This window comes from Mus caroli, unplaced genomic scaffold (assembly GCF_978045245.1).
Source record: "Mus caroli unplaced genomic scaffold, Mus_caroli_1 scaffold_7, whole genome shotgun sequence".
Taxonomy (NCBI): domain Eukaryota; kingdom Metazoa; phylum Chordata; class Mammalia; order Rodentia; family Muridae; genus Mus; species Mus caroli.
Genome location: NW_028227262.1, coordinates 111,046,656 through 111,069,560, shown reverse-complemented (window position 1 = coordinate 111,069,560; position 22,905 = coordinate 111,046,656). Strand labels below are relative to the sequence as shown.

The window sequence follows — 22,905 nt, the reverse complement described above, 5'->3', positions numbered from 1 at the left end:
AGAGTTATGTGGTATTCATTTCAGCTTTTATTGTATACTTTATACACAAGTGTTCTGAACTATTTTATAACACCCAAGAGCGGATTGAACAAGAAAAAGGCAATGAAATTGTAATTCATTACAATTTCATAGTTAGTTGTTTAATGGACATGATTAATAGAACTTTTTGTGCTTCTATTCAAATGAAAAACTTGTGGCCACCCAAAATTCTAAACCAGATTCCTCATTAGACCTGGTGGTGCAGGCATGTGTGTAATCTCAGCACTTGGTGTAGAACAGGAGCACCAGAGTCAGAGTGAGTTCATGGGCAGCTCGAGCTACATGAGACCCTGCCTCAAAAATAAAAGAGGTTGGGCTAGAGAGATGACTCAGAGGTTAAGAACACTGTACTCTTCCAGAGGTCCTGAGTTCTGTTCCCAGCAACCACATGGTGGCTTTCAACCATTATGGTATATAGGTGTACATGCAGATAGAGCACTCATAAACAAATCTTTAAAAACATTATTTAATAAATAGATAAATAAGATTTAATACCTTATTCAAAAACCTTGCTTAGGTGGGGGTGGTGGCACATGCCTTTAATCCACATGCCTTTAATGTCTGGAGACAGAGGCAGGCGGATTTCTGAGTTCGAGGCCAGCCTGGTCTACAAAGTGAGTTCCAAAACAGCCAGGGCTACTCAGAGAAACCCTGTCTCCAAAAATAAATAAATAAATAAAAGGCCTTGCCATTGTCATTATATATAAAGTTTAATTGATTTTTGTGACAGGGAAACCTGCTTTTATAGGTAAGATTTTTTTTTGGTATGATTCAGTGACTAGGAAACACACATAAAGCACGTTTGATAAAATCCTACATTATAAGGATATTTTAATGATGAACTAACCAGTACCCCGGAGCTCTTGTCTCTAGCTGCATATGTATCGAAAGATGGCCTAGTCAGCCATCACTGGAAAGAGAGGCCCATTGGACTTGCAAACTTTATATGCCCCAATATAGGGGAATGCCAGGACCAAAAGAATGGGAATGGGTGGGTAGGGAAGTAGGGGGCGGTATGGGGGACTTTTGGGATAGCATTGGAAATGTAATTGAGGAAAATATGTAATAAAAAATATTAAAAATAAAAAAAATAAGGATATTTTATTTATATTCACTGCCTATTTCCAGTCTCTTTTTTCTCCCCCATTTAAGGATACTATTTACCTCATTTCTTTTGAAAAAAGAAAAAAAAAAAGACCTTGCTATTGTCATATATAAAGTTTAATTGATTTTTGTGACAGGGAAACCTGCTTTTATAGGTAAGATAATTTGTTTTTGACTCAACTTGATCTAATTGCTGCCTCATTTAGAAAATTCCTTAAAAGTTCATATATACACAATGAATACAGATTGAAGAAAGATTTTAAGACACCAAATTTCACCCTCCAAAAATTGTATCTTTGGCACTAAGTGTATTTCCAGATGTACTCAGCCGTGTACCAAAGCTGACTGTAGTTTACTTACTGTTCCCCAAACCTTGAAGCGTTTGTAAAATTTGTCAAAGATACTATTCTGGTATGGAATGCTCATTTTTCCTCTTAAAGTCTTGTATGTAGTGTTCAGATTTTGGCTTCTGCTTATTCTATGAAGCCTTTCCTAGTTTCTCCAACCTTTTGCTGATCGTTCAAAATATCTCTTTGGCACTTGGAGTATATACTATTTTATGTTATTGTTATTTATATGTTTGACATCTCTAATGGTAATTCAACTCCTTAGGAGCAAAATATTTGTTATTCCATTTTGTAGCACAGAGGATGGAGTCACTAATAGGTTTTATTCTATGATTAAGATCTATTATCATTGACAGGGCAGTTTCTCCCCATTATTAGTTTTTTTTAAACATAGGAGAATTTATTAGGGGGATTAACTCAGATTTTTTTTTTTTGGTATGATTCAGTGACTAGGAAACACACATAAAGCACGTTTGATAAAATCCTACATTATAAGGATACTTTATTCATATTCACTGCCTATTTCCAGTCTCTTTTTTTTTCTCCCCCATTTAAGGATACTATTTACCTCGTTTCTTTTGAAAAACATGGTTTGGGCCAGATACCATGACAGAAATAAAAATTACAAACATTTCTGTTTCAGAAGTGTGTAGTTAAATTATACTTATGTCATAAGCCCAAATTTATTCAAATGCTGAATGATTTTGTAATTTTGTAGCCAAATTGTTTTAAAAATTACGTAAGCATAAAGTCTCCCTAAATAGAACTTGAAGTTTCAATAGACATTCATTTGCAAGTCCCTCATTGTTATATCTTGTACTGCTAGTTTTATTATTTTGTTAAAAAGATTTTTATAATGGCTAATATGTGAAAGCTATATATGATACTTTTGCTATAGTTATCAAATAAATGTTTATAGAATACCTATAAGTGAGGTAGTGTAGGTGATTTTTTTTTTTGGCATTTATAGATATAGATTCCTTCATTATTTTAAAGCTCACCAAGGTTATTATTTGTAATTATTAATGCTTTATCTGATAATATTGTCAGGGCATGTATACCTTATTATATTTAATGTGATTTTTTTAAGCATTGATGTTTGATTATTAAAACTTCCATAAATATTAACTTTATTCTAAGACCTCCATTAAATATAATCCTTATTCCCTTGAGCTATGTTTTGTAATTGATTGAACTGACACTGCTGCTTCATTACCAAAAAGCTTAGATCATTTGTAATAGGGCCAGTACGAAATTTGTAAGTGCCCCTTAACCCTTAAAAATTTATCACTTTTAAAGTTCTTCACATAATCATGTTTTAAAGTCTTTCTACGGTCAAAAAGCTTCTGCATTTTTTGCTTTCGGGTGTGAGCTTGTGATAGTTTGGTTCTGATAAGAGCTTGAGGCACTCACTAGTCTTCATTGAAACATATTTTAAAGAAATATTTCTTACCTAGCCTAAGGGCCACTTTTAGAGCTCCAGTCTTGGGCTTTTGTTATCTCCAGTCACAATTTTCTTTGGGCTTATACTTGTTAAATCAGTATTGTTTAAAAAACAAAAACAAAAACAAAATCAAAATAAAAAAACACAAACAAAACAAAAACCCGAGCACTCTGATTTTGTTCACTTTTGTTTTTATATGCAAGAATCTTTACAGTCAACATGTACTTCTAGGTGCTGTATTGAAATTGCTGGCAGAGTCTATTCTATACAAACTGAACAATCTGGCCCCTTGTTTTATTTGTAAAGGTTCAATGTATCTATGCCTGCCTACTTCAATCTGCAAGGGAGTTTCAGAAAGGCCCCGCATTCGCCGAGCCGTGAGTTATCACTAACTTTTCAGATGTGTTAATGAATGTGGAACAGAAGCAGTTGTGTTTAAAAGGAAATAAAAGACCACCAAAGTAACCTATATTATAGTAGCAGGCTTGAACACTAAATGGATTATTCCAAATTGTGTCACAAATAACCTACTAGAGACTAGCCTCAGAAAACCTATTGTTGAACTGCTCTGAAGCTACGATTTTAGGAATATTATCTTAAAAATGTATGTGTCCTAGTTGCAAATTAGAATGTTCTTTAAATCTTCTTAATCAAGTTAAAACAATTTGAACAAAATCTTACCCCACAGTGTTTAGTTGGATTGAGTTAAACTCTACAATATAAGACTACTTGAAAGGGGTAAAGTTGGAATTTTTGTTTGTTTGTTATTCACATGTGAAATTGTAGAACTTAATTTAAGAATTACTTCCTAGTTGAAATGTTTGGAGTGCTCTAGGTATGTGAACTGCAGAAGTTTTTACAATCTCTTTTGGTTTGTTTCAGTCGTTTTTGCTTCAGTAATTCATCAGTAGGTTTTCCTTTAACAGTGATACCAATTTAAGGCTAAACTACATTTTTTAGGGCATACCATTCTGCATAGAGGAAACGACCCTTGTGAGTTTTTCTTTTATTTCTTCAGAAATTCTAAGCAAAAAAAAACAAAAACAATTGTAACTAACATTTGTATTTTGTTACTCTAGTTAGCTACCTTTCCTTTCTCTAGAGTCTTTAAACTTTTGAGTAAATAGCTGTATTTGATAAGCAGGTTGGTTGCTTCTGTTGCTTAGGAGTTGTGTGGGGTTTTTTTTTTTTTTTTTTTTTCTTTTAATATGAGCACAAAATGTATTTTGTTTTGCCTGGTTTGTCAATATAGAACAGACCACATAAAACTTGGAAGTATGGAATCTTTGGAGGTATTAAAAGTTAGCATTTCATTTAGGCAATGTGCCTTTGTTTGACTGGTGTATAAGTCCTTCTTCCAGGTTTGTACGCTCTTAAACACCTTATTCTACCCTCTAACTCCTCCCAGCAGCAAAAGGGAGACACTTCAGCTGGAACAAAGTAGTGGAAGAAATGGCGTCTGGGGTTCAGTGGGGATTCGCAGTGTGTATGCATTGTTTGCAAGATTACTTTTATGTTTTTCAATTAATGTAAATAATTACAAAATAAATTAGTGCTTACTGTCAAGAAGAGACCATTGTATACCAGTAGAAACTCTTGGTGGGTCTTCTGCAAGTTGCTTAACCTCTTGGGGCCTCATTTTTCTGATCTGCAATGTGAAGGAGTTGGACTTGATAACCAATAAAGTCCATTCCTGCTCTAAAATCTTATGCTTTTCTGAAGTACTGTTATTTAACAGAATGCTTTGCTTTCCCACTTTGACTATTTATTTGAATTACATTTGCAGTACATAGACTGCAACTGCATGCTGTCTAAAATAGTTTTTCTATAGGGTGGTTTATAAGAAACTAATCCCTCCTGGGTTGATTTATATGTGTGTGTATATAGATAGTCACACACCAAAAGCTAGTAATAACTAGGACTTTCAAAAAAATAAATATTGTCTAGTTGTCTAACCTTGAATATTATTAACTTTCTATATTACAGGAGATACTACTCGTCAACGAATCAAATTCAGTGATGACAGAGTATGCAAGAGCCACCTTCTCAACTGTTGCCCCCATGATGTCCTTTCTGGAACAGTACGTGGTTATTTATTGTTTTATTAATAGTGTACCAGAAAAAATGAAGTTATTGGTAAAGTCTTTTCTGTTTGTAGACTGACAGAGAAGAAAGTGGATCAACTAGTGCACAGGACTATTGTTTGTACATGGCTAAAGACTGGGGTGATTTTATAGCATTTTGAGCATTTTATACATACGAAGTAGGAGTTGGGGCTCTGTATTAATTAGGTGCTTTTTCTTATTTTCTCTTCTCTTCTGGAGAGGGATGAAAGAAATATTTTGCCAGGGGCATGTTCTCACAGGGTCACTGTCCCCTATCCTTTATTTTTAAATGGCATAGATCCTTTAACTTTATAATTTGATTGATTGAAATTATGAGTAACTTCCCTTCACAGATACACTTGCTGATGGGGAATTGTTAGGGGATAAATCTTGACCCTGGTTTTATTTCTCATTTGCCAGAAATATCTGGAATGAAGAAAAGATTTCCAGATTACTTTTCATAAGCAGTGAGTACCCCTGACCACAGATGCCCAAATGAGTGTTTTTTATTTTTTAAGTGAAATTAAAGATATCTTCTAAGCATAAAAGTATCCAGACACATGGACTAGGAAGCAGCTTTGTCATTTTTAGTAGGAAACAGTTGAAACTGTGTCCTAAACCTGGTGTGGTGGCCTAAATGTGGAGTTCCAGTATTTTGCCAGCCTGAAAACAGAATCTGAAGTTTGAGGTCGGCTCGAGCTACATATTGAGGACTTTTAACAAAAAGCCTGAAAAGAGTTCTAAGTATAATACAACAGAATAAAAAAAAAAAATTAGTTTGTGAGAAGTTCAGCCCTTGACTTAGGACTGTGACAAATATTAATAAGTAATAAACTAATTTTTTAGTGTTTCTATGTTTTCATTTTAAATTTTATTTTGTTGATAATCCTGACTGCAGGGATTATAGGCAAGCACCAGTGTGCATAACTTTTAGATATTTTCTACGGTACCAATCCATTTATGATCTATAATAAATTTCTCATCTGTAGACTACTCTGGTATTTTCCACATTTAAATTATTTGCTTGCTTTATAATATGTGTAGGAATGTATTATATCTGTGCACCGTGTGTGTGCCTGGTACTTGGGAGGTCAGAAGAGGGTATTGGATCCTTGGGGATTGGAGTTCTAGACAGTTGTGAACTGCCATGTGTGTGCTGGGAGTCAAACTAAGGCCCGCTGGAAGAGCAGCCAGTACTCTTAATGTTGCATCATCTGTCTAGCCCCAGAATTTTTTCACATTTAGTGTTACAAAAAATTAAATAAATTTTTTATTTTTGTAATTTTTTTGGTATGTGTATATATTGGTGTGTGTGTGTACATGTGGAAGGCAAACGATACTATTGGGTGTCTTCCTTAGAAGACCTTTCTGCTCCTTGGCGATGGGTGCACAGTTCACTCACCTGGCCTGGAGCTTACTGATAATGCCAAAGCAGCTGCCCAGTGAATCCCAGGAATCCTTATGCTTTTTTGCCCTCAGCCTTAATATCTGGCATTTTACATGGGTGCTGGATGTGCAGGCTAGTTTATGTCAATTTGATACAAGCTTAGGACAGTGAAGAGGAGAGAGCCTCTATATAGGGAAAAAAAAAAACCTTCATAAGTCCTAGATACTATAAAAAAAGCAGTCTTAGCAGGCTAGTAAACAGCACCACTCCATGGCCTCTATTCACCTCCTGCCTCGAAGTTCCTGCTCTGCTTGGGTTCCTGTCCTGACTCTGTTTAATGATAAATAATGATGTAGAGGCATAAGCCGAATAAACCCTTTCCTCTCCAAGTTGTCATGCTGTTTCATCAAGCAATAGTAACCTAAGACACTGGGGCTCACCTTCAGGTCCTTATCTCTCTAGCCACCAAAATGACTTTATGATAAACCTAGAAAATAAGAGCAACAAAATGACAGAATCTATTGCTACTTATTTTTCTATTATTGAAACAGGAAACCATATAACACTGCCTATCTTTGAACTGGTTATATAACCATGGATGACCTTGAACTTCAGATTTTTTTCTTCAACCAAGTTCAGGGGTTATAGATTGTATCCTACCACATCTTTTTTAAAGTTTTTTTTTATATTAGATTTATTTTATATGAATGTTTTACCTACACATATGTAGGTTATGCACTACTATGTGTTAGCTTGGTGCCAGTAGAGGTCAGGAAAGGGTGTTGGATTCCCTGGAGTTAGAGTTACAGGTAAGCCACATGTAGGTTCTAGGAACAAGTGCTCTTAACCACTGAACTGTCTTTCAAGAAGTACACACATCTTTTTTTTTTTTTTTTTTTTTTTTTTTTAAGATTTATTTATTTTTATTATATGTAAGTACACTGCAGCTGTCTTCAGACACTCCAGAAGAGGGTGCCAGATCTCGTTACGGATGGTTGTGAGCCACCATGTGGTTGCTGGGATTTGAACCTCGGACCTTCGGAAGAGCAGTCGGGTGCTCTTACCCACTGAGCCATCTCACCAGCCCCCACACATCTTTTTAAACTTTTTTTTTTAAAGATTTATTTATTTATTATATGTAAGTACACTGTAGCTGTCTTCAGACACACCAGAAGAGGGCATCAGATTTCGTTATGGATGGTTGTGAGCCACCATGTGGTTGCTGGGATTTGAACTTGGGACCTTTGGAAGGGCAGTCGGCGCTCTTACCCACTGAGCCATCTCACCAGCCCCTTTTTAAACATTCTTGAACAACCCCTAAGCCTTAATTTTTTTTTAGAAAAAAATCATAATGGTGTGTGTTTGCATGATGTGCTTTGTGTTGCTACATATGTATAGAGATCAGAGGACAACGTATAGGAGTCAGTTTTTTCTTCTACCATTTAGATTTCAGACTGTTGGGAGCTGTTTTTCCACCCCTGTGCTGGGAATCTGAGTACACTGGAAGAGAAGCCAGTTCTCCTAATCACAAAGTCTTGTCTTCTGTTTTGTTCTGTTCTTTAGTTTTTTTTTTGTGAGACAGGATCTTTGTGTACTCATCCCAAGCTGGTCTCAAACTTCCCTTTGCGTTGGAGGATGGCTTTGAACTTCTGATAATTTGGTCTATCTCCTTAACAAGCATGGTACCACAGCTGTTTTTTTTCTGGTGTTGGAGACAACTGGGTATTAGACAAGTTTAAAAACTTAAGGCAGTTTCTGTTCTATTGTTGTGAAGAGACAACCATGATCAAGGTAACTCTTAAAAAGGAAAAGAGCTTGCTTATAGTTTCAGAGGGCTAATTCATTATCACTCATGGCAAGGAAACAGTTCAAAAGGTATGGTGGTTACTGAGAGCTTCATGTACATCCTGTTCCATAGGCAGAGACAGAGACTTCCAGGGGGCCTTCATACCCAGGCTTTTGAAACCTAGCCTACTCCACTGCCATTCAAACCACTTTAGGTATCCTTATCAACTTTAGCAACAGTATAGTAGCCTCATGGGGTTGGGGGTTGGAGGAAGGGGTAAACTGTAGCAGGTCAAACCTCCCAGCTAGCTGATGAGTAAAATACTTATTATTACATAAGGATCAAGAAACAGCCTCTCACTTTCCCCTGAATCTTGTATATCATCTTAAGAGATTGTTTGAATTTATTAAATCAAACTCAAAAGTTCTTCTTCTTCTTCTTATTATTATTATTTGGAGACAGGATTAAAGGCATGCGCCACCACTGCCCAGCAAAAGTTACTCTTAAAAGTCTAAGGAAACTACTGTGTTTTTTGAGGCTCTTGATTGAAAAGGGAGGATGAGTTACAAATGCACCAATTAATTGTAAAGCAAATCAAACACATGCTAATAAAAACTTGAAGTACTTTCAAATATACATACAGTTGATTAGCCACAAACATCAAATATTTTTTAAAAATAAAGGGCAAAAAGAATGATTTGATAAAATCCTTTGTTGGGGGAAGGTAGAGAAGACGTTCTCATTTTATAGACTAACCTGGCCTTAAGTTTACCTTGCCTCTGTTTTCTAGGTGTTGGGATTAAAGGTATTTACTACCACTCTAACCAGCCCACTAAAAAGTGATTATTTCTGCTCATCAAGAGAACTTGGGGTTTGCAGGGATGTGTACTGGCATTAAATCTAGGGCCTTTTCTAAGCATGCAGGGGAAAGAACTCAATACTGAGCTACATGCCTAATCCTCTTTGTGTTATTTTTATTTTGAGAAGAGATCTCTCTGGCCCATGCTCCCCTTGAACTTATTCTTAAACTCCTTCAGTCCTCAGAGCAGCTGAGATGACTGGTCTGGCCAACCAAGCCCAGCTGAGATAACTTTTAAGGGTCTGGAGTCGTGGTGACTTAGTGACCTAGAGCTTTGACTGTGCTTCCAGAGGATCTGGGTTCAATCCCCAGCACCCACATGATAGTTTATAATACTCTTAATCCCAATCTTAGGAGATCCAACACCACCTTCTGGCCTCTGGAGGCACTGCATTCATTTGGTTTACAAATAGACAAGAGTCGACACCTGTTCCCCCCACAAAATTTGCTTTAAAGAAAAATAACTTTTAAAAGCAGTTAATGTTTTGCTTAGCCTATATAGAATTACAGCCTCTTAAGCAGGTGTAGTAGCACATTCCTAGAATTTTTTAAGGCTTTCTTTTTTTTGTTGTTTTTTTGTTTTTTTTTTTGTTTTTTTGAGACAGGGTTTCTCTGTATAGCCCTGGCTGTCCTGAACTCATTTTGTAGACCAGGCTGGTCTCAAACTCAGAAATTCACCTGCCTCTGCCTCTAGAGTGCTGGGATTAAAGGCGTTTGCTACCATGCCCGGCCTAGGCTTTCTTTTTAATTATGTGCATGGGCATTTGTACATAAGTGCATCAGATTCCCTGATATTGATGCTGGGAGTTCAGTTATTTTTGAAGAGCAGCAAATGCTTTTAATAATCGCTCCATCATCCAGTCCTCCATTCCTATAATTTTAGTATTCTAGAGTATTGCAAGTTTGGGGATAGCCTGGGCTGCATACCAGAATCCAGAGCACCAGGGACTACAAGAAGAGACTGTGGGATAAAAAAAACCAAAAAAAAAGAGAAGAGACTGGGCTTCAGTTTTTTTCCTTTTGACCATTTGTCTTAGTTGAGGTTTTACTGCTGTGAACAGACACCATGACGAAGGCAAGTCTTATAAAGGACAAAATTTAATTGGGTTTGGCTTAAAGGTTTAGAGGTTCAGTCCATTAACATCAAGGCAGGAACATGGCAGTAACCAGGCAGGCCTGGTTGAGGAGGAGCGGAGTTCTACATCTCCCTCTGAAGGCTGCTAACAGAATACTGGCTTCCAGGCAGCTAGGATGAGGGTCTTATAGCCTATACCTGCAGTGACACACCTACTCACAACAGGGCCACACCTTTAATAGTGCTGCTCTCTTAGGTGAGCATATACAATAATAATCATAAGTCTTATGAAAAAATTTTTTGGTACATAAAAAAATAAAGGTATAAATGTGTAAGTTTATTCAAATATGTATGGTAAAACTTGCAAAGTGAGATGGGTTTTTATATTCTTTGTTATATTGATTTTAGTAATGTTGGAGTAATGAAACTAAATACTGGAATTGAGTAGAGGAAGTAATTGAAAGGGGTAAGAAGGGCTCCAGGTTAGTGAGAGTTTAGTGGAAAGGTAAAGCAGACTCAAACAGTATTTGTTTTTATAAATGTTACCTGTAGTCGTGAGGGATGATACACGCAACGCTCGTGATTCCAGCACTGAGGAGGGAGGTCCAGACAGATGGACCAGAAATTCAAGCTTCGCTTGGGCTCTATGAGACCTTGCCTTTGGGGGGGTGGGGGGGAAGGGAGGAAGGAAGGATCTCTGAAGTCCTACCAGCAAATACAAAACAATGTAATTGAATAGTTGAAATGTTAAAAATTTTAGTATTGTTTAAGAGTCTCCTTGTGTAGCTCTGGCTGTCCTAGAACTTGATATGCAAAACAGGTTGGTCTGGAAAGTTGTATCAGTTCTCCTGCTTTTATCTCTGCAGTGCTAGGATTACAGTTGTATGCCACCACCCCAGGGTCATATGTTATTTCTGCATTAAAAATTTGTGCTTTTTTCCTGTATATAGTGTAAAACAAATCCTTGTCCTCCCTATTTGTCACTTGGATAAGTCAATGGTCTTATTTTTATCATTACTTTTCTTTCATAATATGTTTCTCATTTTTCATCTTTTTTTCTCTACCTAGACTAGCCACTGTCTATGAATTTGTAACTTGTCAAGCTTATACATGATTGCCTTAGCATAATAATTGAGCTTCTGATTTCCACTATGATGCCTGTTCTCTGTACTACTTGAATAGGCATGTGTAGTCTTTTTTTTTTTTTTTTAGTCAAGATAATCTTTGAGAGGTAAGATGAACCTTAGTCTTTTCAAGCTACCCTTTGCATTTCTCAGATCAGATACAAAACTATAACCAGATACAATCTTTAAAATGCAAATATCTGTAGGGCAAGGTGGTAACACATACATCTTTAATTCCAGGTCTTGGGAGGCAGAGGCAGACAGATCTCTGTGAGTTTAAGGTCACTGTGTTCTACAGAGTAAATTGCAAGACAGCCAGGACTATGTAGAGTGATCCTGCCTCTAAATAAATAAGTAATAAACATTTAAAAAATAAATGCTAAGATGTGAGTATGGTTGTACTGCCTTACCTGTACTGCCAGCACTTGGGAAGTTGAGACAAGAGGATTTTGAGTTTGAGGCCAGTTTGGACTATATAGTGAGACTCTGTCTTGTAAATAAACATGAAAGTAAATTGTGAAGAGTTAGAAGAACAGGATTGCTGGTTTTTGTTTTTTCGAGACAGGATTTCTCTGTATAGCCCTGGAACTTACTTTGTAGACCAGGCTGTCTTTGAACTCAGAAATCCGCCTGCCTCTGCCTCCAGGGCGCTAGGATTAAAGGCGTGCACCACCACGCCCGGCCAGATACTCATTTTTAACATTGGTAATTTGCTGTTAAGTTCACCATGCTTAGGTGAATGGCCCATACCCATGCACGTGCAATGGGAAGGAGGGAAGGAAAGTTCTGGAAATATGAAGGGAGTAGAAAGAGAATTGTGGTTGGATGTGATCAAGATAAATTACATATATGCATAAGATTGTCAAAGAATAAAAATAGTATTTAAGTAGAACTACATAAAGTTAATTTTGAATGTAAGGATTGGAATTTATAGGGAAAAATCTTTAAGCAGTACTGGTGTAATTGAAATTCATACCCACCTCTTGTTATGTTAAAGCTTTGCTATTTGCATGTCATGTTATGGTTTCTCTCATTTTTAAGCAAGCATTACATTTGGATGGTAAGTGATTTAACAAATACAACAGAGGAAGGAATTGAGGGTTCAAAATTCAAGGGCAAGATGTTCGTGATTTTTGCTTTAGAAAATAGTGTGCCTAACAGTGGTAGGTGGAAAGCTATGCATGTTAAACCTGTAGTGTGTTTTCTGTGGTTCGTCTTTGTATCACTTTGTTCTGAGAGTTACCTTTTTTTTTCTTTGTTTTTTTGAGACAGGGTTTCTCTGTATAGCCCTGGCTGTCCTGGAACTCATTTTGTAGACCAGGCTGGCCTTGAACTCAGAAATCCGCCTGCCTCTGCCTCCAGAGTGCTGGGATCAAAGGCGTGCACCACCACGCCTGGCTGAGTTACCTACTTTTATATTACTTGCTGTTTGTACTTTACCTAAATTATCATTACACATTTGAGTGTCTTCTTTTTTTTTTTAATAAATTTTTTTAAAAGATTTATTTATTTTATTATATGTGAGTGCACTGTAGCTGTCTTCAGACACTCCAGAAGAGGGTGTCAGATCTTGTTACAGATGGTTGTGAGCCACCATGTGGTTGCTGGGATTTGAACTCAGGACCTTCAGAAGAGCAGTTGGTGCTCTTAACCACTGAGCCATCTCGCCAGCCCTTGAGTGTCTTTCATTTTTCCTTTTAGAATTTGCATAAGAAAATACAAAAAGATAAGTTAAATATTTAAATTAATTAAAGTATAAAGAACTTGGATCATAGATGGTGTTCCCATCTGCTTTTACCTTTTTAGGACTCTAGGTGCCTCCATTCTCTTTCCTTTTGTATTTTTACTTTATTTACTTCATTTAGATTTGTTATTACTTTGTGTCTAAGAGTGTTTTGTACCACATGTATGCCTGATGCCTAAAGAGGTGAGCTTCCATGTGTGTACTGGGAATCAAACCTGAGCCCTTTGCAAGAACAAATGTTCTTAACCAATGAGCAAACTCTTCCAGCTCCTGAGTAGCCCAGGCTAGCCTTGAACTTAATTATGATCATCCTGTCTTCTTCAGCAAATCCTACTGGCTTGAGCAACCACAACTATTCATTGATGGTGGTTGTGGTATTGATGGTGGTTGTGGTATTGATGGTGGTTGTGTTGTTAGTAGTAATGTCTTTATATTCCCTTCTACTTACTGTTGTCCTTTTTTCTTCTCAGTCCATCCTACTGGGCTGATGTTCATGGCTTTGAATATATAAACCACTTCCAACAATTCTCTCCTAGAAAGTCATTTGGTTCTAGTTATGCCACTCTTTGTTCTCCAAATAGGGTGTAATTTATTCTTCTTTCAAAACTTGCTGAACATACTGCTTATTAGTCTTTAGTGTGTGTAAATGGCTTTACTGTTCCTGGAAATGTACCTCACACATCCTGATACTTGATCGAAATAACCTTCCATGAGTTGTTTTGAAAATATAAGCACTGGAAAGTTTTGAGTCAAGAAAACATGTTCTTTGTTCTTCAGTACTTGCTGGAGGATAATGCTGTATGAAAAGGAGCTGAGCACAAGGAGTGGTGGCTCCTGATATAGGCCTGAGGAGTGTGACAGTGATCAAAACTGTCTCCATTGAATTTATTAACTCAATTTAGTCAGTTTGCACAAGTTATCTTCAAAGGGTTTTCATAAACCTCTTATTTGATTCATATAACAATCGAAAAGTACTTGTGAAAAGAAAGAGAAATGAGTTTTTCAGAATCAGGAGGTTGATAAGAGATAAATGGATATTTTTATTTTTTGGATTTGGCTTAATGTCTAGTATATTTTTTATATAATATCCACATTTTTTCTCCATTTACAAGTGTGTGAATTTTTTATTTACTATTGTTTTATTTTTTTGCTTTTTCAAGACAGGGTTTCTGTGTATCCTTGACTGTCCTGGAACTTATTCTGTAGACCAATTTGGCTTTGAACTCAAAGATAGCCTGCTTTTGCTTCTTAAGTGCCGGGATTAAAGGCGGGGGTTACCACCACCTGGCACCTAGTATATGTTTTGAGAAACAGCATTGTGTTGTTTAAATTGTTTTGATATTATTGAGAGGTCTTCATACAGTTGCCTTAAGTTTATTAAAACCATGTGTAGTATCATTTTTAGCTAATTTATGTTTTGACACAGGGTCCCTTATATAGTCTTGACTGTCTTGGAACTCACTATGTAGACCAGACTGCCTTTGAACTCACTGGGATCCTCATGGCTCTGCCTTCATAGTGGTGGGATTAAAGATATGGGCCACCGTATCCCACTCATGTATGATATTTTATAATAGGATCCTTTTACATTTTATCCAATGATTATTATTACTGATATTAATATCAGTAACTCATTTTGTTTTCAAATTTGGTGTATAGTACAATACTAAACATTCCTGTACATATAGTTATAATTAGATCTATTACTGTTTCTAGTTTTAGCGGTGTGTGTGTGTGTGTACACATATATTAATATACTCTGAGTTTGAGGATATTCAGGGCTACACAGAGAAACCTTATCTCTAAAACCCCAAAACCCTTAGTCAGCATAACAGCTATTGTGCTATCTAAGGCATAGTAAAAATATGATGGCTGTGTGCATTTTTCATCCAGGAACATAAACGGTCAAAGGCCATGAATCTGGGATTTTTAATATTTATTACTACAACAAACAACAAAAACAAAATTACAAAACAAATGTCTCATAGTAATGCATTTCCCACCCCACCTCTTTCCTCATAGTTTCACCCAGCCAGTGCTTGCATTAAAGTTGTGTATCCAGGCTGTGTTTGAATTTCATGAGCACCATGCCCATCATACCACTAGCTTAGTCATGTATTTCTAAACCACACACATATAAGGAACATATTTTATGTCTTTTTGCCATCTCTCTCCCACTTGTCAAGGATGTGTGAAAAATTTAAATTTTGTGTTGTGTGAGCACTCGTTCTAAACCATTTGCTAAAGGAGAGTTTTGTTGACACCTCCACCCCCCAAGACAGTTGTTCTTTGTAGCCCTGGCTCTTCTGGAACTCTAGAGCCAGGCCGACCAGGAATTCAGAGATCCACCTCTCGCTGCCTCCCAAGTGATACAATTAAGTGTATATGCCAGCACACCCTGCAAGAGAGTGTAATTTTTAGAGCCTGTGTTACCCCTGGCTGACGTTCATCTTCCTGTTTCAGTCTTTCAAATACTAATTTTATAGGCTTGGACTACTAGGCACATTGGAAGGAACTTGGAAGGAACATGGGTCTTGATCTTTTAAAATTTATTATTTCAACATCATACATACATACATACATACATATACATACATGGGTGTTTTGCCACATGTGTGTCTGGTGCCCTTTAAGGCTAGAGGGTGGCATTGGAATCCCCTAGAATTGGAGTTACAGACTGTTGTAAGCCACCATGTAGGTCCTAGGAATTGACCTTTGGTCCTGGAAAAGCTACTAGATCTTTTAACCCCTGAACCACCTTTCTAGCCCGAGATCATGGTTTTTAATGGTTATATGTTCCATCAAACTCTGGTAAAGAGGCTCTTAAGTAAGATATTTCTATTTTCTAAGTCAGAAAAAATTATTAAAGCTTATATCCATGTACCTTTGTACAGGTTATATTGCTCAAATTCTTCAGAGTTGCTTATTCAAGCCAAATGTATTTAATAGTAATGACTTGGGAAACATGGACAGTGCAAAACATGGTTTGTAGAGAGAAAAACAGAAACAGACCATTTTTCTTAGGAAGCTTAGAGTCCATTTGGAATGATAACATCAACTTTCAGAAATTAAAAAATTAAAAGCACTTAATAGAATCTACTTTGTTAAACAGGAAAAAACGTAGATGTTGAGGAATTTTAAAGAGGAATTATTAGGATCAGAGATAATAATTGGTCAAGACTTCTTGGAGAAACATTTGAAATGGTTTGAAATCAGAGTAAACCAAGCATTTTATTTTGTTTTATTCACTTTATTTCTGAAGAGAAGTACCACCGGCAGCAACCAGTATGTTTTCACTTGGTTTTGGAAGCATTAGTTTTCATTTATGTGGTGTCTGGATGGAGCTTAAGAGAAGCAGAGGCTCTGGAGAATTGTTTTGGTCCTTGGTGTATTTCTGTAGTGGCTTTTAATTACTTAGGGGACTAGGGTCATGGAAATTGTTGACCAAGGTAGGTTTCCCCTTGCATTGACTTTTATAAGGGCAGGAAGTTTCTTTGTGGATTTTTTTTTCTTTTTTTTTTTTTTTTAAGATTTATTTATTTATTATATGTAAGTACACTGTAGCTGTCTTCAGACACTCCAGAAGAGGGCGCCAGATCTCGTTACGGATGGTTGTGAGCCACCATGTGGTTGCTGGGAATTGAACTCTGGACCTTCGGAAGAGCAGTCGGGTGCTCTTACCCACTGAGCCATCTCACCAGCCCCCGGATTTTTTTAATACTATGCCTGATACCATGTCAAAGCAGATACTTTGTCATGGTGGATACAAAAGAGAAAACAACTGACTGGCTTCTATAATTCAGAAAAACTGCCTTGTGATAGCTGTTGTCCTTGGAGAAATGTTCCTGGAGAAATGAGGTTGACTGAAGATACTGGGGTGCAGATACACCTCATTATAGCTAGTTTTAGAAGGAAGTGAAAAAAATCTCTTAAGGCTAGTTTTAGTTGCCTTGGGTTTTTGCTGTTGTTTTGGGGTTTTGTTTTTGACTGAGGACCAAACTCTGTGCCTTGTATTTGCTAAGTAAGTGCTCTACCCTGAGCTGCGTCCCCAGTTCTAGAAGGCTTGCTTTTAGGAATGAACTTTGGTCTGGTACAGATGGCTTCATGGATAAAAGCACTTAGTATGCAAGCTTGGCAACCAGAGTTCCATCCTTAGGACTCATGTAAAATAAATGTAGAGGTAGGGAACACACAGATTCTACAAGATTGTTTTTTCACTTTCACGGGCATCCTGTGATACTCACTTCCCCCCAGACCCCCCTCCATACACACACAAACAATAATAATGAATAAAAAAATATATTAGAGCAAATTCTGATCTAAGAAGCACATTTTGAAAGATGAGTAGTTGAGACCAGGTATCTTAATACTAAAACGTGCATAAAAGCCAGATAAGGTGAAATCATAGAAGAGAAAATCAAGATGTGAAGTTAATTATCAAAGTATTCATTAAAACCAGTAATAAATTTGTTATGAGATTGTAGAGTACAGTTTTAGATCACACAGATTTATCTTATGCCATACTGTAAAATATTCTTAGTTTTTTATATGTGTGTGTGTGTTTGTTTATATATTTTAGGGTGTGTATCCTTGTGTATGTGTGCCAGGTATATGTAGGTGACTGTGTAGGTGTCACTTTCCTGAGCTATATTTACAGGTCATTGTTAGCTGCCTGACATGGGTGCTGGGAACTTAAGTGGAGTACTCTGGAAGAGGAGGAGCGAGTGTTGAGCCATTTTTCTAGCCCCTTAGCTTAATTTTTTGAGGCAGTGTTTTGTTTTGTAGTCTAAGAAACTCACTGGAGATCATTCTGCCTCAGGTTCCTAAGTGCTAGGATTATAGGTACCCTATGTAGATTTGGTTCAAATGCACAAAGTGCCTCCTCTGCCTTCTAAGCCCTAGGGTCAGAGGCTCATACCACCACCCCAAACCTTGACTAGTTTTAGAATTTCTGTAATTCTTTGTTCATACCCAACTACTTGTAAATTTTTGTAAATATATGGTATGATTAGTTAAATTTTGCCTGCTTTATATCAATTCTTTTAAATCTTTAAAAATTTTTCAAAATCTTTAATGAATGTCCTATCTTTAGGGTACTATACAAAATGACTGTTCATATATTTTGTTTCGTACGTATGTAGGTTATTGGCAAAAAAGTAAGGTTGGCTGAGTCATTTTAGTTTCTAGATATACAAGTAAGGTTCAGATTGCTGTAGAAGATGCTCTAATTTCTTTGTTTCGTTAGCTGGTTTTTGTTTTTCTTTGGAGGTAGGAGGGAGACACTGACTGATTACTGGCCCCTAACTTGCAGTCTTCATGTCTCAGTGTTTCAAATGCTATGATTGCAGGAACATTCCACTAAATGTGTTTGTAATACTACTACAATTCTGCTTCCTCCACCCCTGCCTCTTTCCTCCCCCGATTTGTCGTTTGTCTGTCTGCCATGAGATCCTGTAACCTGAGACTTTTTAAGATTAATTTTTCTTTTTTGAGTTTTTGTTGTTGTTGTTTTTGTTTTTTGTTTTTTGTTTCTTAAGACAGGGTTTCTCTGAATAGCTCTGGCTGTCCTGGAACTCTCTTTGTAGACCAGGCTGGCCTCGAACTCAGGCAGCTGCCTCTGTCTCCCAAGAGCTGGGATTAAAGGCGTGCGCCACCACCACCCGGCATCTTTTGTGAGTATTTTATCTGCATGTATATCTGTGTACCACATGCATGCCTGGTGCTGGATGAGGGTATCATAGCAAAAAGAGGGTGTCATACCTCCTGTAACTATAGTTGCAGACCATTGTTAGCTACCATGTTGGTGCTGAGAACGGAACCAAGTCCTGTGAAAGAGCAACCAGTGAACATCTTAGCCCCACTGAGCCATCTCTCCAGCCCCAGCCTGATACTCTTGAGATGTTAGGGTTATAGATATTTGCTGCCATAGCTGCGTTGTTTACCACTCATTAGATTCATTTTAGATGCATCCTCATGAGAAACATTTTTCTGGGCTGATGAGATGACTCAGTGATAGCCTGAGTTCAGATCCCCAGGATTGGTAGGAGAGAATCAATTCCCACATGTTGGTCTCTGTCCTCCACATTTATACCATGGCAAGTGTCTGTGCATGTGAACAAAGAAAATAAAATATAATAAAACAAGAAAAGGCCACCTCATTCCAAAAAGAATCATAGTTTTCATCCCCCTCCGCCCCCTTTTTTGTTTTGTGTTTTTCCTCTGAGATTTCCTTATGAGCCCAGGCTGATATTGGAACTTGCTATGTATCTGGCCTTTGACTTCCAATCCTCCTCCTTCTATCTACACAGCACTGATAGTATAGGTCTGTACCACCGTATTGAGATTATGGAGGGCTAGGGATTGAACCCAGGACTTTCTGTATGCCAGATAAGCACTTAGCAACCATTCTACCTCCTCAGCTCTAATTGTCTAAAATTTTATATTTTGACAGTTCATTAAATGAAGAAGTGTACTCACTGCATGACTTAGTATATTATACAGTTCTCTGAAGAGAACTGTGATAGTGATGAATTTTAAAATACATGTTTCTAATATATTGTCTTTATTTTCTTTCCTAGAGAATGGATCTTGGAGAATGCTTGAAAGTCCATGACCTGGCTTTAAGAGCAGATTATGAAATTGCGTCCAAAGAACAAGACTTTTTCTTTGAACTTGATGTATGTGGTTTTGCTTTCATATGACATTGTTGTGGTAAAGTTTTGAACGTAATGTCTCTTACTTGGGAAGGTATCTTTGTGATAGTGTGAAGGTTACTACATAGATAATACTCACCCACACTACCCCAGTTTGTAGTACTGAGATGAAACCCAAGGCCTGTACAGCGTAGACAAGTACTTTATCACTGATCTAGCCCTAACGCAAAATTTTCAGTATATGAGGTTGAATATTTTTGAAAATGTATAAAAGTCTCTCTCTCTCTTTTGGGGGGAGGGGGCGGGGTTTCGAGACAGGGTTTCTCTGTGTAGCCCTGGCTGTCCTGGAACTCACTCTGTAGACCAGGCTGACCTCGAACTCAGAAATCCGCCTGCCTCTGCCTCCCGAGTGCTGCGATTAAAGGCATGCACCACCACTGCCCAGCTGTATAAAAGTCTTAACTGATAGTAGCAAGCACTTATCTCCAGACTATCCTGCAGCCTCTGAACCATGTTGCCCCCCCTTCTCTCTCTCTCTCTCTCTCTCTCTCTCTCTCTCTCTCTTTCTCACACACACACACACACACACACACACCCTCACCTCCATCCTTCCATCCCTCCCCTAGGTCTCTGTGCAGTTCTCTGGTAATCCTGGGGTTCGCTCTGTAGAACAGGCTGGTCTTGAACTTGGAGATCCACCTGTTTTTGCCACCAACCACTGCCTGCCACTGCTACCCTCCCTCCCACTCCCCCCCTTTTTTTTTTTTAATGGTTTTTCAAGACAAAAGTTTTAAACTCTGCTTGTCCTGTAACTAGCTCTGTAGACCAGGTTGGCTTTACATTCAGAGATCCACTTGCCTCTGCTTCCCAAGTTCTGGGATTAAGAGGCTTGCTTCACTTTATCCCACCCCACCCACCTCCCAGTTTGGCATGCTTTTAATGTAAAATAATAAAAGAAATAGAAAATGCTGTTTAGGTATCTATGAGTTATAGAGTGATTTAATATCATTCTTTTTATAGAAGACTTTCTTGCTGTGTGGTGGTGGGGCACACCTAGCACGGGGGAGACAGAGGCAGGCAAATCTTCCATTCAAAGCCAGCCTGGTCTACAGAGCAGAAGCCCGTCTCAAAGCGAAAACCAAATAAAGAAGAAGGGGTGGGGAGAAGAGGAAGACAAAAGAAAGATTTCTTGTATAAAGATAGAGAAACGTGGGGATTAATGGTTAAGGGCACTCATATTTTCGGTCACAAGCATAATTTCAGTTCTAGGAGATCTGATGCCCTCTTCTGATGTCTGTAGACACTGTGCCTATACATATATATGTGCAGGCAAAGAGAAATTAAATTACACAATATGGTTTACAGAACATATCTCTTAAAACTTTTTACATTTTTTTTTTAAAATACATGTACATAAGACATTGTGGTCAATAAAAATCTGCTCTTCATCAGTGAAATTAGGTAATTTTATTTAGTTGAAGCTAGCAATAAATAGGTCCTACTGTCTCTTTGAACATCTAAAAACTTTCGTTAATGGAAATGAAAACCATCTATAGAAATACATTTAATACTGTCTGGGCATAAGTTACAAGGATTTTCCCTTTTGTGCTGCACACTGTTGTCAAAGCACTGCTGACAAACAGGAGAGAATGAGTGTAAGGGTTTTAATTTTGCATTTTTATGTGTGAAGGTGAATGTGCTGATCGTATTTAACATTATGCATAATGCCATGGATTTTTCAGCTTTGCTAAACATGAGTGTTATCAGCTTTCTGGTTGACTTAATAATTTTTTATAAATTATGAAAGTCAACCCATTTTCTTGTGTATAGTGTAAATACATTTTCCTATCTTATTTTTCTTTTGATGACTTTGCCTTTAGATAGTATTTTTATTTATACTGTCTAATCAGTGCTTATAATACTTATTTTATCAATTTGAAAAATCTCTTCAATTTTGACCTAAAATAATTCTTATCTGTTTTCCTCTTCTATGTTTTTATTTTCAGTTTTTAGATTTTTTTTTTGTACGTGTGTCTGTTCGAATGTTTTGCACTTGAGTGTGCATCTTTGAGTTCATCAGGTGCATATCTGATACTCATGAAGCATCAGATACCCTGGTAGTTACAGATGGCTGAGCTACATTGGATACTGTGGACCAAACACAGGTGTTTTACAAGAAAAGCAAGTGCTGAGCTATATTTCTAGCCCTGTGAGGGGCTTATTTTAAATCCTTTGTACATCTTGGATTTATTCTGTTATATATATTAAAAAAAAAACAGCCAAAATAGCTACTTCGTAGAACCAATAATATTTCTTGATGAGTTCATTGTTATTTTTACTACTTTAGGATGCTATCTTTGACTTTATATAAGGAAATGAAAGTAGATTTGTTTTGTGATTTAACTTTGTGGAATTTCTTGTCTCTTTTTTTTTCGAGACAGGGTTTCTCTGTGTAGCCCTGGCTGTCCTGGAACTCACTTTGTAGACCAGGCTAACCTTGAACCCAGAAGTCCGCCTGCCTCTGCCTCCCAAGTGCTGGGATTAAAGGTGTGCGCCACCACGCCCAGCTTCTTGTCTCATTTTTAAGTTCAGTGTTTGTACAATAAATTTCTATTTTTAGCTGATGTACATAATAGTCACTTTGCTATTACTGTGATAAAACCACCAGGACCAAAGTAACTAACTTGGATGTAAAGTTCCAGAGGAATAATAGTCTACATTCACTTCATGGCAGGGAGGCCTGGCAGCAAACAAGTGAGAGAACAAACTGGCAATGGCTTTTGAAACCTTAAAGCCTGACCTAGTGACCTGTAGAAGGCTATCAACTGTGGACCAAGTCTTCAAGTGCTTGAGTATATGGTGGATATCTCATTCAAACTGCTACAGTTGAATGCTTGTTTTTTAAATTTACTTTTTTTCCTTCTGATTTTTGGAGAGAAAATTTCTCAGCGTATCTCTGGCAGTCCTGGAATTAGCTATGTAGACTAGGTTGGCCCTGAACTCAGAGATCTGTCTGCCTTTGCCTCTCAAGAACTAAGATTAAAGGTGTGTGCCATCATGCCTAGTGATTTGACATTTATTTTATAAAATCAGATATACCTTATTTGTTTGCATTTTTTTCCTGATCCAGGCATTGCTAAATTTGTTATGGCATATTTCCTCTTTATTGTAATTTGAAAACCACAGGATACAAATAGTTACTTAGATATCCAGAAATAAATCTTATTGACATTATAGT

At 37.3% G+C, this 22,905-nt stretch overlaps 1 protein-coding gene across 26 annotated transcripts in view; it reads left to right on the top strand.

Moving 5' to 3' along the window:
• Luc7l2 (LUC7 like 2, pre-mRNA splicing factor) overlaps positions 1–22,905 on the top strand; it is an 81,476-nt gene that overhangs the window by 37,695 nt on the left and 20,876 nt on the right. For 9 of the 26 annotated variants that reach the window (XM_085840711.1, XM_021164283.3, XM_021164287.3 and 6 more), the window contains 2 exons: positions 4,921–5,015; positions 19,593–19,691. In XM_085840711.1, the coding sequence (XP_085696837.1) occupies positions 4,921–5,015; positions 19,593–19,691 (194 nt within the window). The other 17 variants (XM_085840694.1, XM_085840696.1, XM_085840693.1 and 14 more) reach the window with 9 other exon arrangements.